General features: G+C 45.3%; 1 protein-coding gene across 1 annotated transcript in view; it reads left to right on the forward strand.

The window, feature by feature from the left end:
* Positions 1-25,146, forward strand: part of KIF22 (kinesin family member 22) — a 183,905-nt gene that overhangs the window by 75,594 nt on the left and 83,165 nt on the right. Inside the window, exons 5-8 of the mRNA XM_030210581.1 lie at positions 6,868-7,077; positions 7,315-7,321; positions 7,871-8,074; positions 10,700-10,719. Of these exons, the coding sequence (XP_030066441.1) occupies positions 6,868-7,077; positions 7,315-7,321; positions 7,871-8,074; positions 10,700-10,719 (441 nt within the window). The remainder of the gene's footprint in view (positions 1-6,867; positions 7,078-7,314; positions 7,322-7,870; positions 8,075-10,699; positions 10,720-25,146) is intronic.

Consider the following 25,146-nt stretch of genomic DNA (forward strand, 5'->3'; position numbering starts at 1 on the left):
CTGAGGTTTGCGGTGTTGGGAAAACATTTCCAGTTCCGGGCCTTGCCTTTTGGCCTCGCCACAGCTCCCCGAGCCTTTTCAAAGGTAATGGTGGTAGTAGCTGCTTTTCTCAGGCGAGTAGGTATCAGGGTTCACCCGTACCTAGATGACTGGCTCATCAGAGCAGACTCTGTACCAGAGAGCTATCAAGCTACAGCCAGAATGGTCTCAGTACTTCAATCTCTAGGCTGGGTCGTCAATCTGGCCAAATGTCACCTGACCCCCTCACAATCTCTAAAATATTTGGGGGCCAGGTTCGACACAGACTCGGGCTATGTATACCAACCCGAGCTAAGGCAGTGCAAGCTTCAGAATCAGGTCCGTCTGCTCCTGAGGATGCCCCGCCCGCGAGCTTGGGACATTGTCCAGCTGCTGGGATCGATGACAGCCACGTTGGAAGTGGTGCCCTGGGCGAGAGAGCACCTGAGACCTCTACACTATTCTCTACTTCAACGATGGTCTCCAGTTTCTCAGGATTATCAATGCAGACTTTCTTGGCTCCCTGCGGCCCGACTCAGCATGGAGTGGTGGCTCTGAGACAGCATGCTGCAGCGAGGAATGCTGCTGGCGCTCCCCGATTGGTGTCTAGTAGTGACAGATGCCAGCCTGAAGGGCTGGGGGCGCACATTGCAAGGGGAAGCATGCCCAGGGTCTATGGACACCCGAGGAGTCGGAGTGGTCCATCAACCGCCTAGAGTTGAAAGCAGTGTTTCAGGCGCTTCTGGCCTTTCAAGTGACCCTGGAAGGATTGGCTGTCAGAGTGATGTCGGACAACACGACAAGTGGCCTATATAAATCGACAAGGCAGCACTCAGTGCAGAGCACTGGCTGCGCAGGCCGAACAGATTTGCCACTGGGCCGAGCTGCATCTTCAGTTTCTGTCGGCAGCTCACATTGCAGGTCAGAGCAACGTGCAAGTCGATTATCTAAGCAGGCATCAGATCGATCCAGCAGAATGGGAACTAGCAGACGAAGTATTCCTGCAGATATGTGCCAAATGGGGCAAGCCCGAGATGGATCTTATGGCGACAAGTTCAAATGCCAAAGTCCCATGCTTCTTCAGCAGACGGAGAGATCCTCGCTCGGCAGGGTTGGATGCCTTGACTCAGCCCTGGCCTCTGGGCCTTCTATATGTGTTCCCTCCTTGGCCCTTGATAGGGCGCGTGCTCCTGCGGATTCGGCTGCACCCAGGAGAAGTGGTCCTCATCGCCCCGGATTGGCCCAGGAGGCCTTGGTATGCGGACCTCCGACAGATGCTAGTGGAGGCTCCCCTTCCTTTACCTCTGGTACTGAATCAGTTGTCACAGGGCCCGGTAGCCATGGAGGACGCCTGCCGCTTTGGTCTTATGGCATGGCAATTGAGAGGGTGCAATTGAGGGACAAAGGCTATTCAAACACAGTCATTTCCACTCTCCTGCAGGCCCGCAAGCGTTCCACTTCCATGGCTTATGCCAGGATTTGGCGCCAGTTTGAGTCTTGGTGTGCTTCAAAAGCGATCACACCCATGCGGGCTCCTGTCTCGCCGATTCTGGACTTTTTGCAGGATGGTGTACAAAAAGGCTTGGACTATAATTCCCTGTGGGTGCAAGTGGCAGCGTTGGCCTCCCTTTGTGGTAAGGTTGAAGGCGTGTCTTCAGCTGCTCATCCAGATGTGGCACGGTTTCTTAGAGGGGTGCTTCGGCTCCGGCCTCCCGTGCGAGCACCCTGTCCAGCTTGGAACCTGGGGTTAGTTTTGAAGGCCCTGCAGGCTTCTCCTTTTGAGCCGCTTCGGCGAGAATCGGAGAAAGATTTGACACTAAATGCCGTTTTTCTTGTGTCCATTACTTTGGCGAGGCGGGTGTCAGAGCTCCAGGCGCTGTCCTGTAGAGACCCATTTCTGCAATTCTCAGAGTCCGGGGTCACAGTTCGGACTGTGCCTTCCTTCATGCCTAAGGTGGTTTCAGCGTTTCACCTAAACCAGCCTATTTTCTTGCCCTCCTTTGATAAGGAGGAGTTTCCAGAATCTTTTGGGCAGTTGCACTGTTGGATGTGCGCAGGACTCTGCTGCAGTATCTGCGAGTTACTAACTCTTTCAGGACCTCTGATCATTTGTTTGTGTTGCTATCAGGTCCTCGCAGAGGGTCTCCAGCGTCTAAAGCCACTATTGCCTGCTGGCTCAAAGAAACTATCTTTTCAGCTTATCTGCTTGCCGGCCGGTCTCCGCCTGTAGCCTTTAAGGCGCATTCTACCAGAGCGATTTCTTCCTCTTGGGCAAACTATCTTTTCAGCTTATCTGCTTGCCGGCCGGTCTCCGCCTGTAGCCTTCAAGGCGCATTCTACCAGAGCGATTTCTTCCTCTTGGGCTGAAACTGGAGCACTCTCTCTTCAAGAGATATGCAGTGCAGCAACATGGGCTTCTAAGCTCTCTTTTGCCCGACTTTACAGGCTGGATGTGGCTGCTAGGAGGGCTTCATCTGCTTGATGACAAGGAAGGGAAAATTAGGTTCTTACCTTGGTAATTTTCTTTCCTTTAGTCATAGCAGATGAAGCCATGAACCCTCCCTGTATGATTGTCTGTATGCTGTGAATCTGTTTCAGGTTCTGTTCTTGTTTCCTGAAGTTCCTTCCTTGGGAGAAAGTTGGAAAACAGTCTTCAGGATTCCTGTTCACTTATAGGAGGATGAGTCCATTCCCTCCAGTTTATTTTTTGGAGGATGAGTTTATTTCCTCCAGGGGGTTGCGTGTATCCCCTCCAGTTATACAATAAGGAGGACGAGTTTATTCCCTCCAGGAGGATGTGTTCATTCCCTCCTTTTTTGAGTTCATGCCCTTTGTTATAGGGCCATCGTTCGCTGTGAGGAAAGCTCATGTTATTCCCATTGCGGTTTGCCATACTGCTTTGGAAGCTTCAAATACTGAAGAGGCAGTGGAGCTAGCTGGCCAGGAGGCACTGTGAAAGTTGAGTGCTCTCTATCTCCCCCTGCTGGTTGATGGACACAACCCATACGTAATGGCTTCATCTGCTATGACTAAAGGAAAGAAAATTACCAAGGTAAGAACCTAATTTTCCTATTTGACAGAAATGAATTTGGGGGACTGTTCACCAGTAAGTCCTCGCTAATTCTGAGAGTTTCCCCTTCAGTACTTTCCAGTGTGTCATATTTCCACTGGTGTGCTCAGCAGGTGTTGCCTGCCTTGTTGGACTTCTCACTGGGGGCTCTCTCCCTGGATTCTAGTTCCTTGGCTGTAGGTTTTGCCCTATGGAGATCCTTCAGGTGAAGCTTAGGAAATATCTTGGTACTCTTAGCTACATGTGTGTTGTTAAACTGACACATTTGTCTTTTAGTCTCCTGTCTATTCTAGAGGCAAGAATCTTCCTCTTTATTTCTGGAAAATACGTTGCCCTTTAAGCACATCTCTCTGGTTTCAGGCTGCTGCTGTTGTCAGGCTTGCGGTATTTTTTTCTTTTCTGTTTTTCTTTTAGAATTGTAGTCCCACCCTCTTTGGTCAGGACTGGTCTGGGAAGGACGCAAAAGGAGGAGAAATGATTTTCTTTCCTTTAGTCCTACCAGACCAGTCCAGAAGTCTTCTCTGTTGATCTTCTTTGATTTTGCATGTGTTTTCTTTTTTGGATCTTTTGAGTTCATGTGCCTCCTGATTCAACAAAATAGCTGCATGCCAGTAGAGTATCTGCCTATCTTTTTGCAGTCATGCTTTGGTTGAGTCCACGCCTCCTGACTTAGTATCTGAGGATATATCTTTTCAAAATGCTACAAATAACGGAACAGACCCTACAACGAACACTAGTAACACAAAAAGGTCTGTATGTTTAATGCACTTGGTGTGTGTCTAAAATTTTAATTTTAAACAACATGTGGCCTCAAAGCTCCCAGTTGATGTATACTGTAGATCACCAAACTCACAACGGAGTCCCATTTTATCACTTGCCAACTTTTACCTGCAAAAGGAATGGGAGGAAAAACTCAACAGGAGAGAGAAATTCCCACCCAAATAAAACATATTTAAAATTTTAGAAATAAATACACCAAAATGCATATATGAGGATATAGCGACATATTTTGGCTCAGACCGTGGTCATTCTTTGGTTGCAGTGTGATGCAGTAGTATGCATGACAGCACCATTACTTGGCTAACTGACATCATTCTGGGGCTGCGCAGTGCCCTTGGGTGCATCACAGGGAACTACTTTCTTTTTATGTCTCCATCTGCTGGCGGGCATGCACAACAATGCCACTGATCTGGTAGGACTAAGGGAAAGAAAATTATCAGGTAAGACATAATTTCTCCTTTTTCTCTACCTTCAGCAGGTGAACCAGGAGTCTAGCGGTGGCCCTGGAGATGGAGAGTCTCTGTCGGTAGGCAGAGATGCATCTGCAGGCTGTCTGTGGTCCGTATTGTGGGCAAAGGCAATGTGCAGGTGGACTTTCTCAGTCGCTCTCTCCAGGTTCCAGGAGAATGGGAACTGGGGCTTCAGGCCTTCCGGCTCCTTGTGGACCGTTGGGGGCCTCAGTTCAATTTGATACTGCCCAGAGCCAATGTGAAGGAACGCTTTTCAGTCGCTGGAGGGACCTGACCTCTCGCAGGATAGATGCCCTGGTACAACCTTGGCCAGTAGTGGTTCCCCCCTCCCCTCCCCTTGTTGCGCAGGATTGCATGTCATCCTTATTTTGTTTTGCTGATGGCGTCAGATTGGCGTTGCAGACCTTGGCATGTGAATCTCCGGTGTCTGTTGGTGGAGGACCTGCTTCTTCTACTTATGGGTCGGGGTCTGCTCCAGCGAGGGCCGGTAGAGATAGAGGATCCAGATCCCTTTTGGCTCATGGTATGGCCATTGAGGGGTGACGATTAGCGAAGCTTGGGTTTTGCCTCGCAGTGATTTCTATTCTGTTCTATTGTTGGTATTTATGTCAACTTATGTCAACAAGGAATCCAAGCGGGTTATAATAAGATATGAAATACAAAAATCATTGGTAAATTATTAGATCATGTATTAAAATGCTTCTAAAAAAAAGTATGTTTTCAGAGCTTTATAAAATGAGAGATACTCTGAAAATGTATGAAGAAGTCCTCTATGTCCCTGGCTTATGTTGCGGTCTGGTGTATGTTTGTCTCCTGCTGTGATGAGCGTTCCCTATATCCCTGGAGGGCTCAGGTTCCCAATCTTTTGGGTTTTCTGCAACAAGGGCTGGCCTTGAGCTCCTTGAGGGTCCAGGTGGCTGCATTGTCCAACTTTCGGGGAAAGGTGAAGGGCATCTCTTTGGCTTTGCATAGAGAGATAGCTCGGTTTCTGAAGGGGGTGATGCATGTGCACCCCCCCCCCCCCCCCCCCCCCCCCCCCCCCCCCCCGTTTGTCCTTCCTTTCCTTCTTGAGACCTCAATCTGGTCCTCTGGGTTCTGTCTGAGGCTCTGTTTTAGCCCCTGTGCTTTGCTTCCAGCAAGGATGTTACCCTCAAGACAGTGTTTTTGGTGGCCATCATCTCTACTAGGAGGGATTCAGAATTGCAGGCTCTGTCATGTTGGGATCCATATCTCTCCTTATTGGAGGATTCCCTGTACTGGAGCACGGTACCATCCTTTCTTCCGAAGGTGGTGTCTTCATTTCATTTGAATCAGGAGGTTTGTTTGCCCTCCACGGTGGTGCAGAGATTGTCACTGGAGGGTCGGGAGCTTCATTAGCTGAATGTCTGGAGGACGCTGCTCAGGTACCTCAAAGAAACGATGAGTTTTGTGTTTTTGGACCACCTTTTTGTACTTTTCCGTGGCCTCGGAAGGGCCAGGCGGCCTCAAATGCCTCCATTGTGGGGTGGATTGAGGCGACTATTGAGACTGCTTACATCAACAAGAATCATCCTGGGGCTCTAAGCCCACTCTACTAGGGCAGCGGCCTGGATAGTATCCCCTAAGAAGATTTGCAGGGTGTCAACTTAGTCATCACTTCGTTCTTTTGCTAAGCACGACAGATTGGATGTGCTGGCCAGATCCCGTTTGGACTTTTGCAGAGCTGTCATTTGGGGAGGGGGTGCCTCGTCTTCCCTTACCCAGTAGATCTGCTTTGGTACATCCTGTTGGTTCAGAACAGTTGAGCTGACGCTAAGAAGGAGATGATATGTCTTACCTGATAATTTTCTTTAGTCAATGACACTGTCCTGCCCTTGGAAGACCTTTCCCAGGGCTCTGGGTGTGCTATACGCCTCCTTTCAGTGCTTCAAAAAAGAAAAAGAGAGATTCATTTTGTGATTGGCAGTCATACGAGTTCCCGTGTTATGACTATATCCTGGTATAGGCAGGGTAGTGAGTGCTCACTTGATTATCGTTGCAGCTGCAGTGGTTGATGGGGCGTGGGTGTGTTGCAAAGTAGGGCTGTACCGAATATTCGATTCAATTTGGCCCTGAATACATTATTTTTGTTCAGATGAATAGTGATTTAAATTCGAATACGAATAATCCGGGGCTATACTATTCTAAATTCTACTGAAATAAACACTTGATCTCTGATTTCATGTTTCTTCTTTTATAACTTAGTTAAAGCTCAATGCTCATTATTTATGGTCGGTATTTGTATTCGGCTCAATAGTAAAATATGCTATTTGGTACAGCTCTATTACAAAGGGATCTTTTGTTGCTTGGGCAGATGCATACTGATTGTTCCAGGGAGCACCTCTGCTTATGCTAATGATTGTCAGTGGCAGAATTCAGTTTTCTCTACCTCCACCTGCTGATAGGAAGGGATAACACCCACTGGTTAGAATAGTGTCACTGACTAAAGAAAAGAAAATGAACAGGTAAGACACAATTTCTCCTTGACATCTCTTTCTGTGCCCTAAACAGGTGCTGGACTTGCTGGAGCCTAAGAACCAAGATCTCCCAATTCGAGAGGACACGGGGAAGAACATTTTCATTCCCAACCTGACCCAGAAGACCATTAGTAGCTTTGCTGACTTTGAAAAGCATTTCATCCCTGCAAGCCAGAACCGGACCGTAGCCTGCACAAAGATGAATGACCGGTCTAGCCGAAGCCATTCTGTGCTGCTTGTCAAGGTGAGAGGGGAAAGAACTCATAGAGAGTACCGGTTTCTGATTTACACTCGTGTGTGATATGAGCGTTTTCTCATGCCTCAGTTGTAATCCCCATGTCTCTCATTGGCTGTGGGTGACACTGAGTCATTTAAGCTCTCTGGTACTCTGTACAGATGAATTAAGTACACAAGCATTGCCATACTAGGACAGATGGAAGGTCCATCAAGCCCAGATTCTGTTCCACAGTGACCAATCCAGGTCAAAAGTACATGGCAGGATCCCAAAAGAGCAAATAGATTCCATGCTGCTTATTCCAGGAATAAGTATGGATTTTCCCTGTCCACCTTATGTTTATGGTGTATTCTAAGGTTTTGTATACTGCCTATTGCTAACAAAATGTCAAAGCGGTTACAATAAAAATTCTGGATAAAATGGAAAGGAACTCCAATTAAATTAGAAAAGAGCACAAACCTTTTATATATATAAGCATAATATGTTAAAATAGATACTGAGAGCTGCAGTTTATGGACTTTTCCTCCAGAAATTTGTCCAAACATTTTCTAAGCCGTGCTACACTAACCTCTTTTACCACATTCTCTGGCTGTAAATTAGAGCTCAGTGCTCTGATTTGTTTTAGTAACTTTATTGCCTACCCCCCCCCCCCCCCCCCAACCTTGTATGTTAGAAAGAGTAAACAAGTGATTCACATTACCTATTCCACTCATTTTATGGACTTCTATCATAGCTCCCCTCAGCCTTGTGATTTATTGGTGCTTCTTTAGCATAACCAAGTTTCTCTGTTTGGCAGGTTCAGAAAAGGAGCGATTCCCCCCTTTTCGCCAGCTCACAGGCAAGATGTATCTCATTGATCTGGCTGGATCAGAGGACAACCGGCGTACAGGGAACCAGGGCATCCGACTGAAAGAGAGTGGTGCAATCAATTCTTCCCTCTTTGTGCTCAGCAAGGTGGTAGATGCACTGAACCAAGGCTTGCCTAGAATTCCCTACAGAGACAGCAGCTAACCCGCCTCTGACAGTTAAAACTGGCCTCACTTCCCATCCCTGTTACCTCGATTCCGCTATAAAAAGGACCGACTGAACTACCTCTTACGGTGGTTCTTCCTTCATTTGAGGGACAAAAAATGCTTCACAAACTTTGATCTCTGTTACGGATAGGGGATAGAAAGGGGCGTCATTGTGTCCTAGCTGGACAGCAGGAAACTGAGAATGTTTTGTTTTAGGAGCTTTTCCAGATGAGAGAAACTGTTTGAAGTAGTAGTGTAAATATTACCCAAGCAGTCCCTACAGTGGGGTGATCCCTAGTCAAGGAAGGGAGAACTTATTGTGACACTTGATCTGGTACCAGAGATAAGGCACTTAAGTGCTTCTCTGGATTCAGAGAAAGTCAACTAATTTAATGGAATAATAATGTTGGCCATGCATCAGTGCTGTGATACAGATACATTGAAAAATGAAGGCAGATACAAGACTGTATGGTCTATCCAAGTCTGCCCATGCATGCCACCTACTATCCCTTCCTTTCACTTAGAAATCCTATGTCTTATCCCAGGCTTTCTTAAATTCAGGTACCTTCTTTATCTCCACCACCTCCATTGGGGAGGCAGTTTACGAAACCCAAAGAAAACCTTCTGTGAAGAAGTGTTTCCTTGGGTTGCTTCTGAGTCTATCCCTTCACCTTCATCCTATTGCCCCCTCATTACAGAGCTTTCTTTATTCTATAGCGTTTCTCTAGACCGGCATAGATGGATTAATGCACTCCTACCAGGAGATGGAGACTGAGACTACTGAGCTTCAGGTAAGCCTTTTAAGTGGGCTGTGCAGTCCCTTGAAAGCCAGTCTGCTATCAGTCTCAGCAGATGGTAAGCCTGGGCAGTCCCAATCGTTAGCCCTGGTGGAATTGATAGGATATTTTTCTGAGGGTTATTTAATATTGCTCCTGTATTACCAATAAGAAAAGAAGAAAAATAAAAAGCTGGGAGCACCCTCTTTGTATTCACCTTTGTTGGTTCTGGTTGCCGGACTGGGGTTGAATCCTGCAGGGGTCTCTTTTGCCCCCGGAGTGTCAAACCCAAGTGGCTGGTCTCTCCCCCCTTCCCCCTCCCAGGACCCTTCTTGGGTGCCTTACAGCTGTGGGCCTTGGCTGGCCTTCTCTGTTGAGAGGCAGATAGGAAATCTGGAGAGCCTGAATGTACGGGAGACCAGGTGGAGTTGCATACCACTCAGCTAGTTGCTCTCCTTGAAAAAGTTGATAACCTTGAGAACCGGACCCAACGGAACAATCTCTTCTTCTGGGGTGCCATGGAGTGGGAGGCTGATGAGCAGTGTGGAGTGATTGGGACTAAAATTTGTAGGCTTATTTTAGCCGGGGTGTCTGGTAGGCTCCAGGCGTCTGGAGGAGATCAAGCTTGATGGGGCATATTGCCCCGATGTGCAAACCACCCTTGGAATCTGGTTGTGTGTTTTCACTCCTCATTAAAAGAGCAGATCCTACAAAACACACAAAAGGAAGACTTGGTCCAGTATCAGGATGTAAAAGTAGTGATTTACCAGGATCTTTCTGCCATCACTCTTTAAAAACGAAAGAAGTTTCATGATGATACTACTCTCCTGTGAAGAGAGAGAATACGTTACAAGTGGCTTTTCCCTTTTGGGAATGACTTTCTTTCTTGGTAGGAGTGCTCACCACGTGAAAACGGTGCCAGATGCACAAGCCATCTTAAAGAAAGCAAACTTATGAAGCCTTCTGGAGCCAGAGTGGGGAGTGACCCCCGACATCTTGTTGGCAGCACATTCTGGAGCGCAATAACCGTCTCAAGAGAGAGTCTCTGGACTACTGGACAATTGTGTAGTATTCCTTTTCTTTATTTTGTAGTGCATAACTGGCTTTTGTCTGTATTTGGAGAGCTTGAGGTTCTCTAGTGTTTACTGGAGGGGCTTGTATGTTTGGGATATACAATATTATTTTCTGTGTTGGGGTGTTTTGGGTTCCTTTGCTTATATTGTTTGCATTTATTTTGTGTTCCTTGGCTGGATTCTGTCCCCTGTGACTAGTAGTTTGCATTATTTCTTAATGCTAGTGTGTTTATTATTGTTTTTCTATGACTGATCTTAAATTTGTCATATGGAATGTTGGTGGGTTGGGTTCCCCGATTAAGCAGAAGAAAATACTGACAGCTGTAAAATACCAAGGGGCGGAGAGTGCTATCTTAACACTACTGAACATTGTAAATTAAAATGGGAATAGGTTGGCTACTGTTACTATTCTACTGCCCTGGTCTCTCGGTGGATGGGGTGGCGGTTTTGATCAATAAAAATATCCCCTTTGTCAAGCATCGTTCTTGCATAGATACCCAGAGCCAACAGTTTATGATAGCTTCTTTTTTCCCACCTTACTTCATGAATTGCTGACCTACTCGTTCTGTCCTGTCATTGTTGGGGGAGATTTTAATGCTGTGACGGACCCCCAATTGGATTTTAAAAAAATGCGGCTCAAACTTGGTGGCCTCCTCCCCAATGGAGAGGTGATATGTTATGTCCGGCCCTTGCTCTTATCGATATCTGGAGGGTCCTACACCCAGGAGAGCAAGAGTATATCCATGTTTCCCAAGCTCATTTGTGTGAGAGTTGACTAGATTATTTCTTGTCTCAGAGTCCTCCTTTGTAGTTGGTGACTATGGTGGAGATCGCCCATGTAGGAATTTCAGATCATGCAATGATTAAGTTGGCTCTGCACAATCCACTTGTGTCCTGGCGACCCCTCTGGCAGATGCCGTCAGGTCTCTGGAAGACGAGGAGTTTCAAGGTTTCCTTATTAAAAAATGAAAAGATTATTGTTGTAATAATAGCCAGCATATTCACACTCCGGGATTGTTCTGGGAGACAGGGATGACAGTGCTGTGGGGCAAGATAATCACTTATCAGGCCTATAGGTATCGGCGTTTGAATCACCAAATCTTATACCTTCATTTACAGCTGGATCAGGCTCTCCTTTCGTTAGCCCACAATTTGACCCAAGAGAATCTATCACAATATATTCATCTGCAGTGCACCTGCAATGGTGGATGGACAAATTCATGTAGCTCTGGATTGATGAGCTCCTGGCCTGGTCCCCCCGGATCTAGTTGAGCTTGTGGAGTTCAGGTGTCCAGTCCTGGGTTTTCCTGCTCTGCTGTCTGGGCCTGTCTCCAGTTGACTGAAGTGTGGGGGACGAGTCTCAGAGGAGCAGCCCTTCTGGGGGGGTGAGTAATTTATGTTGGCGCTGGTGGAATCTGCAAAACGTTGCTCCTGGTGTGGGAGCCAGAGAGCAGCGTCGGGATTTTTCACAGTGCAGCCAGCTGTGTGTCCTAAGTGCAGAATGTTTGTCTTCTTCAGATCCTGCTTTGGCAGGTTCAGATGACTTCTTTATCGCGTGTGCGCCATTTTTTGATTGCACCACATGACATGGCTGCTGCACCTGCAATGGAGCACTCCGGAAAGCTTGAGTTTTCTGTGCTTTCCAGCGCTACAGAGTCTACCCATAATGGTGATTTGCCAGGAGGCTCAGGGGAGGAGGACATGCTGTTCTGTCCTGAGTTTGTCCTGTTAATGCACATGGCATTTTTATTGAAGAGGCCTGGGGGGGCACAGGCCCCTCCATTGCAGCAGGCTCTGGTGAAGGCCCAGAGAGTCTCTCCACTCCCCAAGAGGCAGAGGTTAGAGATGCATCAGGAGCCGGAGGTTCTAATTGCTGAGCAATGGGAGATGCCGAAAGTGAGTTTGTGCTCCCTCCCAGAGAGCTCGAGGCCTTGTTCCCTATGGTGGATTCTGTGATCACTTCGGTCACTAAAAAGACCACCTTGCCAGTTGAGGGTGGTACGGCCCTTAAGGATGCACAAGATAGGAAGCTGGAATCATCCCTCAAAATGGCTTTTGAGATGGCGACCCTGTCACTTTAGGCTTCCATCTGTGGCTCTTATGCAGCCTGGGCATGCCTTTCCTGGGCCCAGAAGGTGGCCTTGGCGGAGGAGCTTCTTCAGGTTCTCCCTTCTATGGAGTCTGGCTTGGCATACTAGGCTGATCTTCTTTATGATCTTCTCCGGGCCTCGGCCAAGGAAGTGTCCTTGGAGGTAACCCATCGCTCACTGTGGCTTTGGCACTGGGTGGCGGATACTGCTTCTAAGCCTTGTCTGGCTTGTTTGCCCTTTTGAGGGAAATTGCTATTTGGGGATGAGCTGGACAAGATCATGAAAGATCTGGGGGAGTCAAAGGGGCAAATGAACAGCTCTCTGGAACTCTTTTTAAAAATCGGCGTTACATTGGCCACCGTCCATTCTTCCGGTACCATACTTGATTTTAAAGATAAATTACATATTACTAACAACAGTTCTGCAAGTTCTTTTTTCAGTTCTATCAATACTCTGGGATGTATACCATACGGTCCTGGTGAGTTGCTACTCTTCAGTTTGTCAGATTGCCCCATTACATCTTCCAGGTTTACGGAGATATATAAGTACATAAGCATTGCCATGCTGGGACAGACCAAGGGTCCATCGAGCCCAGCACCCTGTCACCGACAGCGGCCAAAAGAACAAGCAATTTGTCCCGCCCCTCCTAGAAATAGTGTATTATTCCCTCGTCCATTCAATAACATTCTATGGCCTTTTCCTCCAGGAAGCCGTCCAACCTTTTTTTGAAGTCCGCTAAGTTAACCGCCTTAACCACTTTTTCCAGCAGCGAATTCTAGAGTTTAACTACACGTTGAGTGAAGAAAAATTTCCTCCGATTCGTTTTAAATTTCTCACACTGCAGCTTCATCGCATGCCCCCTTGTCCTAGTATTTTTGGAAAGCGTAAACAGACGCTCCACATCGACCCGTTCCAGTTTCTCCGCTATGGCCTTGTCTTCCCTGAGTACCTCTTTTACCCCTTGGTCATCTAGCGGTCCAACGTATTCTTTTCCCAGCTTCTTGCTTTTAATATTCCTAAAAACGTTTTTACTATGTGTATTTGCCTCCAACACAATCTTCTTTTCAAAGTCTCTTTTTGCCTTCCTTATCAGCACTTTGCATTTGATTTGCCATTCTTTATGTAGTTTCCTATTATTTTCAGTCAGATCCTTTATGGAGTTGCCCTGCAAGGCGCCGACCAAGGTGACAGCTATCTGAGACACCCTTGCTGCTTTGGTTCAGCTTTGGGCAGTGCTTCCTTTACCGCCGGTGGAGTGTGACCTTACCTTGGCCGTTACTCTACTCTATTTCCATTTGGCCTCCTTACCAGTGTTTCCTTCGCTTTGCGGTCCTGGGGCAGCACTTCCAATTCTGGGCAATACCCTTGACCTGGTGGCTTTGCCCGGCTCATCTGCAGCGGGGGGCTCTCGCTGGCCGTTTCAGAGTGGGATAGTAGTAACGACGGATGCTAGTCTGCCGGGCTGGGGTACCCATTGTCAGGATTGGATTGGGGAGCCCATTGTTGGGATCGGACAGCCCAGGGGACCTGGTCTACAGTGGAGACCTCATGGTCGATCAAGCGGCTCGAGCTTCGAGCGATTTCACCTGGCCCTTCTGGAGTTTTCTGCCCTTCTTCAGGGCCATTTGGTGCATGTGCTCTCAGACAACACCACGATGGTGGCCTATGTCAGCCCGACGGGGATACCAAAAGAGCTCCTCTGGTGAGGGAGGCTGTGATGCTGCTCCACTGGGCAGAGGCCAACCTGTTCCTCTTGGCAACACACATAGCGGGATCCCTCAATGTCTGGATCTTCCACATCTACCGGCCTTGCTAGAGCAGACCCCAGCCTTTGGGCAATAGAAATGGATCATCCATCAGTAGACACCGGAGATCCACATACCAAGGTCTGCGAGGCCAATCTGATAACACCAGCAAGACCAGATGAGGATAACGTGCAAACCTAAGCAACAAGAAGCCAACAAGAGACGTAAGATATGGAGAAACTCTACTACTGACCAAGGCTGTACCAGAGCATCTATCCCTTGAAAGGCTGGATCCTTCTGGCAACTGAAAAGCGTTTTGCCTTTGCATTGACTCTGGGCACCATCAAGTCAAACTGAGGAGGCACCCAGCGGTCCATAATGAGCTGGAAAAATTAAAGCCCCAGCTCCCATTCTCCCGGATACAGGAGAGAGTGACTTCCTGGAGTCTTAAACCTTGTTCTGTGGTCCTTGCAGAGACCACTTTTCGAACCTTTTGATCAATCTTCTTTGAAGGACCTCACCCTGAAGTTGTTTTTTCTAGTGGCCATTGCTTCGGCTCATCGGGTGTCGGAGCTGCAGGCGTTATTATGTCGGAATCCTTTCGTCAGCTTTACAGAGGTGGAGGTCTGTGTTCGGACGGTTCCATCCTTTTTGCTTAAGATTGTGTTCCGGTTTCACCTGAATCAGCCATTGTTTCTTCTAGTCTTCCACAGGGAGGATTATCCGGATAACTACCAGGCCATCCAGTGTTTGGATGGGCGACTCATACTGCTCATGCGCTACTTAGAAGTTATAAATGATTTTCATCGTTCAGATCATTTGTTCTTGCTCTCTGCAGGACGGAACAAAGGGGAGTAGGCTTCCAAAGCAACGGTTTTCTGGTGGTTGCAGGAAGCCATTGTGTCAGCGTATGTCCTAGTGGGGAAGTCTTTTTTTTTTTATGGGGTGTTTCCTCACACTTCTGTCGTTCAGTGTTTGTGGCTCCCTTTGATTCTACATTAAAAGTTCACGGTTGGCTTTTTACCTTCATTTTTTGGAGTTTTGTTGAAGTTGTGTTGGAGGCAGGAGAGTGCTTGGTGCTAGTAATTGGTTCTTCACTGCTATGGTATTGACAATACTGAGATAAGGGCTGCTGCACTAGACTACGTATAGCGGATCTCAGACATTCTCTCTATCTCCACCTGCTGATAGGGGGGCATAACCCACAAGTCTCTGGATTGATCTGTTGGGACTAATGGAAAGAAAATTATCAGGTAAGAACTAATTTTTCCTTCCTTTCCTTTTTGGAGGATTTGGTGTCCATCCACATGGTTCCCCATTTTTTCTCAGGTGGTGTCTTCATTCCATAAGAACCAGGAGTTTTGTTGTCTATCCTTTCTGGAAGAGCGTTCTGATCCTTTGGCTCAGAAACTACACAGGTTGGATTTTGGAAGACATTGCTTCACTACTTGGATCAGGCAAATTAATTTCGACTGTCTGATCTCATCTTTGTGTTGTTTCGTGGCCCTCATAAGGATCAGGAGGTCTCCAAGGCCATGATTGTGTGGTGGATCAAGGCGGCCATAGAGTCTGCCTATGTTTGTAGGAATCGTTCGGTGCCTTCAGGTGTGAAAGCCCACTTGACAAGGGCTTTGGTGACCCCATGAGTGGAGGTCTGGAATGTCATCCCCAAGGAGATCTGTAGGGTGGCAACATGATTGTTGCTCCATTCTTTTGTGAAGCATAGGTTGGACATGCTTGCCAGGGCTCACTTGGACTTTGACAGAGTTGTCATCAGGAGGTCTTTGTCTTCTCTTGCCCAGTAGTTCTGCTTGGGTACATCCCAGTTGCTCAGAACAGTGCAGGGTAGCAAGTGCCACTCTGGTGTTACGTTCTTTTGATGTTCATTGCAGCTGCAGGGTTGATGGAGCATGTGTGTGAGTTACACAGGGACTGTTTATTTTCTCAGAATCTGCCTTTGCTAATCAAGCAGCGGAAGCAGTGGCCCGTCTCATCTCTCTGGGCAAAGTTACATATGCCCTCCAAATATCTAGCTTTCCCAACCTTGAATCTGCTCATGGCAGTTCCGTACAGGCTCAGCCGTAGCTAAGTCTGTAATTAAAGAGGAACCCAGTTTCAATTAGTTAAAGAGATATAGTTATTAGTATTAATTAGCATTGATACATTACCCAATAATGAGGATACCAGCAATTCAGTCAATCATACAGTGGAACAGAATCACAGGACACATCAGCTCTCGGTGGTACTCTGTCTCTCTCCTCCATCAGCATCTGCCTCTGTATCTGCGTCTGTCTCTCTTCGCTCTGTCTCTCCTTCTGCGTCTTACACTTCTCGGGGTGCTTCCTTTATACTGTCTCAACTCAATGGATTCCAATGGATCCAGCTATGTCAGCAGAACTTGCTATCCCCGATCAGTTGATAAGGAACCGACTAAGGGTGACTTCATTAGGTCCCAGGTTCCAACTATACACAAAAGGGATGCAAAGCACAGGTGGCGAGATGACTTCCATCGGTCATTCTGCTCTTCTCAGCTATTCTCAGCTCCCCCTCCCTCTGAGTACTTCTCTAACTACGTACATCTACCCCCTTATCTACTTTCATTAGCCCAAAACATCTTTCATGGACTCTTCACTGATGCCAGTCCCAGGCATGTTATAGAGCAAAAGACCCCCTCCCGTGCCAGCTCCCTGAGAACTCAGTTCAGCTTGTGCTGCAGAAAAATGTATTTTGTATCAGAGATGACTTTGGATTTTTAAGAGAAGCCAGCTCTTATATGAGCCATTTGCTTGCAGAGGCCTAGCTCTTTAGCCTGAGCCATTGACCTGTATTTTACTGAGAGCAAGGGCGGCCATATATATACATTTCCCCTCTTGCCGGACCTCTAAAAAGGGCCGGCACACCTGACTGTGAGTGTGCCATCTTTTCCAGAGGGCTCATAGGAATCCTGTGTGGGGGGGAAGATATATATCTAAAGTGGGAGGGATGCTCCTGTCAAGACTGGGACTGAGGCCGTAGTGAAAGTCAAGCTTTCAGTACATAGATATATAACTTCTATGCTGTGTCCCTCTTAAGGTAAAACCACCCAAAAAAAAAAACCTAACTATGTATTCAACAGCTACTCTTTTGGAACAGGTAAAACCTGGGAATATGAGAAGTCACATAAGCCTAGGTATCATACAAAGGAATCAATGAGGTTGAGTGTATATGATTGCAATTAATATATCATTATTACAAAGCTGATGTTGGGAGGCAGGAGAAAGAAATTTTTCAATCAAAGTTTATCATTAGTCAAACTTTGAATGTGTAAATATAGCTACAACTGGTGTTAATAGGAACAATATTTCATTTTAGCATTGAAAAAGGGTTAATATTGGCCAAATAATGAATAACTACTGCAAATTCAGGAGCATTACAAGTATTACAAAGGCTAAGCTATGGGTGTTATAGGCCTACATTATATATGGAAGGGCCTGCTGCTTAACCTGCAGTAGTCTTATAATTATGGGCAAGATAATAGTTTTGTAATTATGAGCAAGATAAAGTTTTGGCACTCTTACTGCTAGGTGTAATGGATCTAGATCATATATGAAGGCACTATTGAGTTATAGTGTTTTTGGAACATACATAGGAACATAATCTTCTTGTTCCTTTATACAGAATATGAAGAGTATGTGTTAAAGAAATGAATTGATCTGCTTCACTTTCTCTTGATGAGTAAGAAATCATCAACAGTAGAAAACAGTCTGCTTAGTTACTATTTGAGGTATAGTGATGAAAGTTACAACAGTTAAAAAATAGAGAGAAAACAATCTAAACCTGTCTATACAAATTAGCAAAATGTAACAAACTAGAAAGAAACATGTGATGGTTCAATTAAACAGCATAAGCAGAATAAATATCTTCCTTAATAAAAGAGGTACACTTGCGTTAAGGCATTAATAGGTAAAATAAATAGCAGTGGTCCTACACAAAATTTATGATGGAAATGTAGTTTGTCTTGTACTGAGAGTAGTAACAAGGAGGCTTAAAACAAACCTCTGAACATATGGAATAATGCACCAGATAACAGTATCAACATCTGATTTAGTAGTTAATTTTGTCTCGCTAAGGCAAAAGATCTTGTAATACCTTTATAATGGAATCATCAGTGTCAGTATTACTGGGAATGTAAGTATAACAATGATTTCTGGCTTTAAAATTAATCAAGTACCCCTCTTGATAGTGACAATAGAGGATGAAAAACCAAGGATGCCACCCACTTTAATCAATGTTATAAGTGGCATACCAAAAATATACAGGTTCTCTGATAGGGGTCTGATGTTTGGTGTGTACTCTGTTTAGTTTTTAATTTGTCCACATCCCTGGAAAATTTCAAAGTTATCAAACAAAACAAATGATGATTCGTATTGTCAGGAATAATAGAATTAAATAGAATTAAAAAGGCAAGTAATGATTAGATATAGGGTTTCAATTAAAACAGGGTAAGTCAACTGTTGGGATACCTAGGGTAGATTCTTGTGATTATTACTATGTATACTGAAAAAACCTGTGAGTCTTTTCAAATGTATAGCAGATTAGTCCTGGAAACAAAATTAGGAATAATAGAAGTACAACAAGTCCCAATACAGTCTTTGGAGTACAGAGTACAGTGTCCTCTTCTGGGTAGTTGGACTTGCATCACACGGTTCCACTGGAAAAATGGCAAGTGCAGTAGTAGGCTCTCTTTGATGTGCAATGTTCCATTCAGGTAAGATGATAATGTCTGTAGTTGTCAGATGCTTGGAAAATGTTCTTGTAGTCCATCAACTTGAAGTGGTGGCGAAGGCTGCAGAACCAGTGGTAACTGCTGAGCTGGTGGGGATGGCTTGAAAGGGACTGAATCAGGAACCTTGTAGATGCAGATGTCTGTTAGGTGGATCCAGGATGTGTGGTCTTGCAACTTGACTAATTTGGAAGGGTCCTACGTAAATAGGATGTAGTACTTCCGGTGAACCAAATCTCCAACTTTGAGAGCTTTTGGATAACCGGTGGCAGGGGAAGGGCTATCATTACCCTCCCCTCTTCTGACTGAGATTGCCTGTGAAAATCGAAGACAGAAAAAGTAATGATATTGGGTAACACATCCTAATATTGGCAGGCAAGTGGTTATCAGGATTAGCTTTAAGAAGGCAGATGGGGTGGCTTGAAGAGCCATCAAGGCAAGCGGCAGAGCATTGAGCCATTTGTTAATTCAATTTACCATAAGTTATATTAATTTAGTTTTTTAAAAGTGCATTGTAGTGCTCAACTAGGCCATTGCTAGTAGGTTTGTAAATACAAACAGTATGGTGTGAAATACCCAGTGCAGGAATAAAAATACTTTAGGAACTCATCAAAAATGAAAACCATTGTCTGTGGTAATTTTGCAGGGGTTTGCCAAATATAGGAATAATCTCTTTAAGTGCAAGGATAAGTTTCTATTTATTATTATTATTTTGTTTTAAAAAATATTTTAGAAAGCATCTACTCAGACAAGCAGGTACCTTTTATCTTTCACAGGTATCTGCATATCTGTAAAATTAGTATAGGCCGGGCCCTTGCACAAGTGACCAGTAGGTATACAGCAGATGATACACTGATCTGGAATGACATTAGATAGAGAAGCTTGCTCATGTGGGATTTAAATTTGTTGCCAGTAATTCTTATACATTGCCTTCGTAGCTAAGAAAATTTTAGAGAATTAGGGAAATATAGTATTGGGTAAATTGTAAGGGATACCCATTCTTGTGAAATACCTAATCCAGGAAAGGGTACTTATTATTATGAAAAAGAAATAAGCAGTTTGTGTAGAGACTTCAACTATTGTTGTGTGTAAATAAATGTGATCTGTTTGAGAGCATATACAGAGAAATAGAAACAAGATATAAATATTATATGGGCATAACACTGTTTGTTGTTATTGTGTAGACAGACAAAAAGCATTATAACTCAAAAAGCTTTAGGTAGAGTAGAAGGCCTCATATAAATAGAGCACAGAGGATAGCAGATACATTACCACATTCAAACTTGTCAAAATTCCTCTGGACCTTCTACGACTTTGCTCTGCACCCATTCGACTTGCGATATTCTTTCTTAAAGGTCTGTCATGCGAATGTCTACTTATATGCACTTATAGAAAGCACATCCAATGATACATGAACAGCTAGACTATTTTACTGTGCAAACATTTCTGAAACCTATCATATTTGAAAATATCATTTCCTTATAAGCTTTATAATTATCCCAAAAATGAATGGGATTCGCACATCCATTAGCCTTCCTCCGCAACTTAATCAAAACTATACTGGAAATTTGTATCATGATAGCCCCCATGGTGGCTAAAAAGAAAGAGAAAAAACAATTTGCAAAGTCAGAAAAATAAAAATAATTAAAAATAAATAAAGTTGAATGGCAGGCTTTGAACCCATCAACTTGGTCATACGGAATGAGTGCAGTAGAAATGAGAGTATGGACTGAGTAAATGAGCAGGATTGAGAAAGCAGCCTGTTCATTTCTATTGCATAAGTTCTGCTTGTGTAACTGAAGACTGCAAAATAGAGAAAAAAAAAATAAAAAAATCTTGTGAAGGGGGTGGAGGGGACGCCAGGGGGAGAGGGTAGGAGGCATAGAGGAAGGAGGGCTGTGCGGGGAGAGGAAGGGAGGGCTGAGGGGGAAGAGGAGGGGCTATGGAGGGAGAGGAAGGGAGGGCCGAGAGGGAAGGGGGGGGCTATGGAGGGAGAGGAAGGGAGGGCTGAGGGGGAAGAGGAGGGGCTATGGAGGGGAGAGGAAGGGAGGGCCGAGAGGGAAAGAGGGGGGCTATGGGAGGGAGAGGAAGGGAGGGCTGAGGGGTAGAGAAAGGGAGGGAAGAGGGGGGCCGTGGAGGGAGAGAAAGGGAGGGCTGAGGGGGAAGGGAGGGCTGAGGGGAAGAGGGGGGCTTTATAGGGATGAGAAAGGGAGGGCTATGGGGATAGGGGAGGGGTAGAGGAGGGAGAGGAAGGGAGGGCAGCGGGGGATAGGGGGAGGGGTAGAGGAGGGAGAGGAAGGGAGAGCAGCGGGGGATAGGGGAGGGGTAGAGGAGGGAGAGGAAGGGAGGGCAGCGGGGGATAGGGGAGGGTTAGAGGAAGGGAGGGCTGCGGGGGATAGGGGAGGGGTGGAGGAGGGAGAGGAAGGGAGGGGTGTGGGCGGAGGTGTGTCAAGGGAAATGGGGAAGGCATCTGGGACATGCAGCGGCAGAGTGAGGTCAGGACCAAAGGACACCTGACCTGCTGTTACCTGGCGTGCCAGGTCATCAGCTAAATTGCTGTTATTAGGGTATTGGACTAGTGATGTGTATAATATAGATCAAGCATAAAGGAGTCTAGAATTTGGGCATGAAAAAGTGCAGTGCATTTTAAATATTCCTCTGTCCTGTAATTCAGCAGCTGTGAAACAGAAAATAGTTAATTTGTAGGCAGACGAATCTGCACTTGCTAAGATTAAGACAGTTCACAAATCTTTTACACACACAGTGACGTCGGAGAGAAAATGGAAGGGAAAGAATTTCCTTTAAAGTTCTCCGGTAGCAGAAAATACAAATATAAATCAAAAGAGAGTTGAACAGAAAGCAGTAAACGGTGAGAATTTATTAAAAATCAAAAGTGAGAAATAATGAGTTTTATCTTGTCAGCGGCATTGCTTATCTTTAAAAGTTTAAAGAAAACTGTTCAGTGCTACAGACAAGTATTATAGACAAGTAGCAGAAGAAAATACAGCTGTTAATCAAAAGAAAGTTAGAAGGCAGTGAACAGTGAGACTTCATTATTCAGATGTGTGAAATAAAGGAAAAAATAAACAGAGGATCACATTTTTCCTTTTTTCCCTTTTGTTTCCAGTCTGTGAATAACAAGGTAAGGAAAAAAGTAACAGAATAGATAACTCTATCTGTAAACCACTAGTTTGCGGGAGTTCATAGTGAATGTTTAAAGAAGAGGCTAGGGGCTTCTGGTGGCTTTAGGGGGAAGCGCCGTATAATTCTGTCTCAATCAGGTAATAAAGTTTTGGAAGTAGCAGCACTTCTGCTAGGGGAGGGGGAGGGGGAAGAGTACTCAGCATAACCTTGAAGTACAGAAAAATGAAACTGTCAGGCTTTCCCAGTGTGAGCGTTTACACAGAGAAAAGCAGAGATGCAGCTTTAAGCATGAAGCACAAAAGAATGCATTTGTAGGTCCATCGGGCTCAAACCAGATGGACACAAGACCATTCTGTTTTGTTTTGTTTTTTTAAGAATGAGTTGCACAATATATTTAAAAAGTTAGCTAAAAACAAATCTATTACAGGGGATTCTGGAGTTGAAAAGCCTGACGAACTGGGACCATTTTATTCCTAAGTAAATATCAGATAAAGTAATGGCATTAAACCATGGCATGTTAGCACAAGGTATGGTAAAAAACAAATATGGATAATACAGTAATTCAAGACAGTGTAGGAAGTAACCACTATTTAGAATTAAGTCAGAAGAGACAGTAGGACTGCTAAAACTAGAACATTACCAAACACACTCGGGATAACTTCTAATCTTTAATCTAATAGTTTAAGCATTGTTCTTCACAATAGTACAGTTGAGCAAAGTGATTATAGGGTCCAAATAATTTGCTCAGGTACGGTCCACGCCTAGTTATTGAGAATGGCTTTGGTCCGGGTTCCACAAGGGGAACGATTGCTGGACAGGGGGATTATTACGCCGGGCATGCTTATGAAAAGACTGTCGACATATGGCAGAAAAATGGCCCAACCTATGACAGCGCCCACACCTAATATGCTCGCCACAATCTAGGCTGGCAACTTCTGGTTGTCGCAAGACATTGGGAGCTTTGTCTATTTTGTCAAGGGTAGACACAGAGTTAATTTGTAACTGACCTAGATTAGCATTGCCCGAAGTGATAGGGAGTGACAAGGGGTTCACTGGTTTAGATGGCTGTTTAAATTTTACTGTTTTAGAGGGTTGTTTAAAGGTTACAGATCTCGGGACTGAAGGGCGGGTCTGGAGCCGGGATTCTGGTCTAGAGCTAGAAGGGATTGCAGTAGTAGGGACACTTGGCAGGGGTACAGGTTGAGGAAGAACGGGAGGAGGAACAGGTATAACAGCACCTGGGATGACAGGTTGAAGGATAATAGGGATAGCAGTACTGCAACTGTGGTGGCGGCACCTGGAACAATGGTTGGAGGAATGGCAGGGATGGCAGTATCTGGATCAGTGGGCTTGGGGGATGGCAGGGGCAACAGCACCTGGAATCATGGGTCCTGGACCGGAAGAAACAGGGACAGGTGACAGATCTACCGTACCGGAGATCTGTACAGATGTGGGCATGTTCAGAGTGATGGGATGGGTGGGGGGAAGTGGAGGTGTGGGATTCAGAAGGTGGGGTGGTATGGGCGTATATCCAACGGCAATGCCACAATTTAAAAGTTTGTTGGAAAGACCTGGCTCATATGGAGGCGGAGTCCCCTCATATGAAGGTACAGCCATGGGTGCAGTGTCATCCAAAGGTGGATGTGCTGGGCTTTGGGTGTTGAGCAGAGGATTAGAATTACCTTCTTGTTCCCCAATAAGAATACATTTGTCTATGGCATTGAGATTTTTATCTCTGGACTTCACTTTTTTATGGGAGTTGTTGTAAGTAATTAAACCACGTAATTTGGCAGGTTCAAAAAAGCTGGACACGGGCCAATCAAGGGTCTTATCCTTGGCATTCCAAACTTTGAACCATTTCTTACAGATACAGGTGAGAGCCTTTTTTTCATTCTGGAAGAACTTTAGAATTGTGTCTAAGGGCTTGGGCTTGGTCATAGTCAGAAAAGTATATGGCACAAAGGGTGGTACAACTGGTGTTGTGTAATTATGTGCTTAACTTTATTACAGTGTGAAAGGGGTTTAATAGACTGACTAAATCTTCATTAGAAATTGATTCTAACAAAAATGAAGTGAATTTTATACTTACCTGTCTTCAGAACTTTCCAGTGTGCAGGGATACTTCACAAAATGGAAGGAAACCTGTGAATAAGTCTAAGTAAAAAGAAAAGGTTGCCTAGGGCAATTTCATAAAGGTACAATTATAGCTGAACCGGTCAACAACAAAAAAGAAAATTACAATGTGCACGCAAACAAAAAAATTCTCAGTATGTGTTTGTAATAGTCAAGGTAGTTAGCAAAACCCCGCGGTCTAAATCTGGCCCATCAATTAGTGCGTCCACTTATTGAGAGTACACTCAGGATCCATTACAAGACACTTAAGACAGGGTGGCTAAAGGTTACCTGCATTACAAAAAACCGCGGTTCACCTTCAACCGGAAGAAAACAACCCTCAACCTCGGTCAAGAGATCGGACAAAAAAACCCCAAACCCTCAGTTACTCTGGACTGGACAAACTCTCGGTCACGCTAGACCGGGGAAAAGAAGCAAACCCTCAGTTACTCTGAACTGGACCCTCAGTGTCACTGGACTTGACCCTCAGTTTCACTGGACTGGACCCTCAGCCTCTCTGGACTGGACCCTCAGCCTCTCTGGACTGGACAAACTCTCGGTCACGGTAGACCGGGGAAAAGAAGAACCCTCAGTTCCACACCTAGAACCGGAATAACCCTCAGTCAATTTAGACTGGAATACAAAAATATCCCTCAGTATTAAACTGGAACTGTTGGTCACCTTGACCAATATAAAACCTCTCGGCCAACTGTAGACCGGTGAACAAAAAAAAAACCTATTAAAAAAAACGTAATGGTCAGCTAAAATTATAGTACCTGAATAAGGGCAACCCCCCCCCCAAAAAACTACCTATGGGTATTCACCAAGGGACATAGGGTCCAAACAGCTCTCTGTAATAAAGAGAGACCTCAAGAGAAACCCACAGCTCTGTAAAAAGACAGTAAAAAGTGTGTTTGAAATCAGCGTGTCTATCCTGCTTCAGTGAGTGTCTTTAGACAGCACAAGCAGGGCTGAATCGGTAAACGATGGATGGTTGGCCACTTGCCCAGAAACAAGACAAAGGAAATGTACTGTGCAATGGCCAGTCTCAAAAAATTATCCTGCACAAAGTCTAAAACCTTCAAAAGTACCTTGGTAGAGGTTAGAAGGTGCTTCTTACTCCCTTTATTAGTACTGGGGAAAGCGCAGCAACCCACAGACTGTAAGAAGTCCAGAACCTACACAAAGGGTGGGGTCAGTCTCCAGTAATTGGAAACTGGCTAACTAAAAAAAAAAAAAACCCAGCTAAAGGTGGTAATTTGGGACTGCAGCAAGGGGAAGGCTGTTTGTGTATCAGAAAGTGCTGCCGAAGGAGGCAGACTGAAAATCTAGAGATAGGGAATCATAAATCTCATCGGCGTTA

This window comes from Microcaecilia unicolor, chromosome 7, assembly GCF_901765095.1.
Source record: "Microcaecilia unicolor chromosome 7, aMicUni1.1, whole genome shotgun sequence".
In the NCBI taxonomy this organism is placed as follows: Eukaryota; Metazoa; Chordata; class Amphibia; order Gymnophiona; family Siphonopidae; genus Microcaecilia; species Microcaecilia unicolor.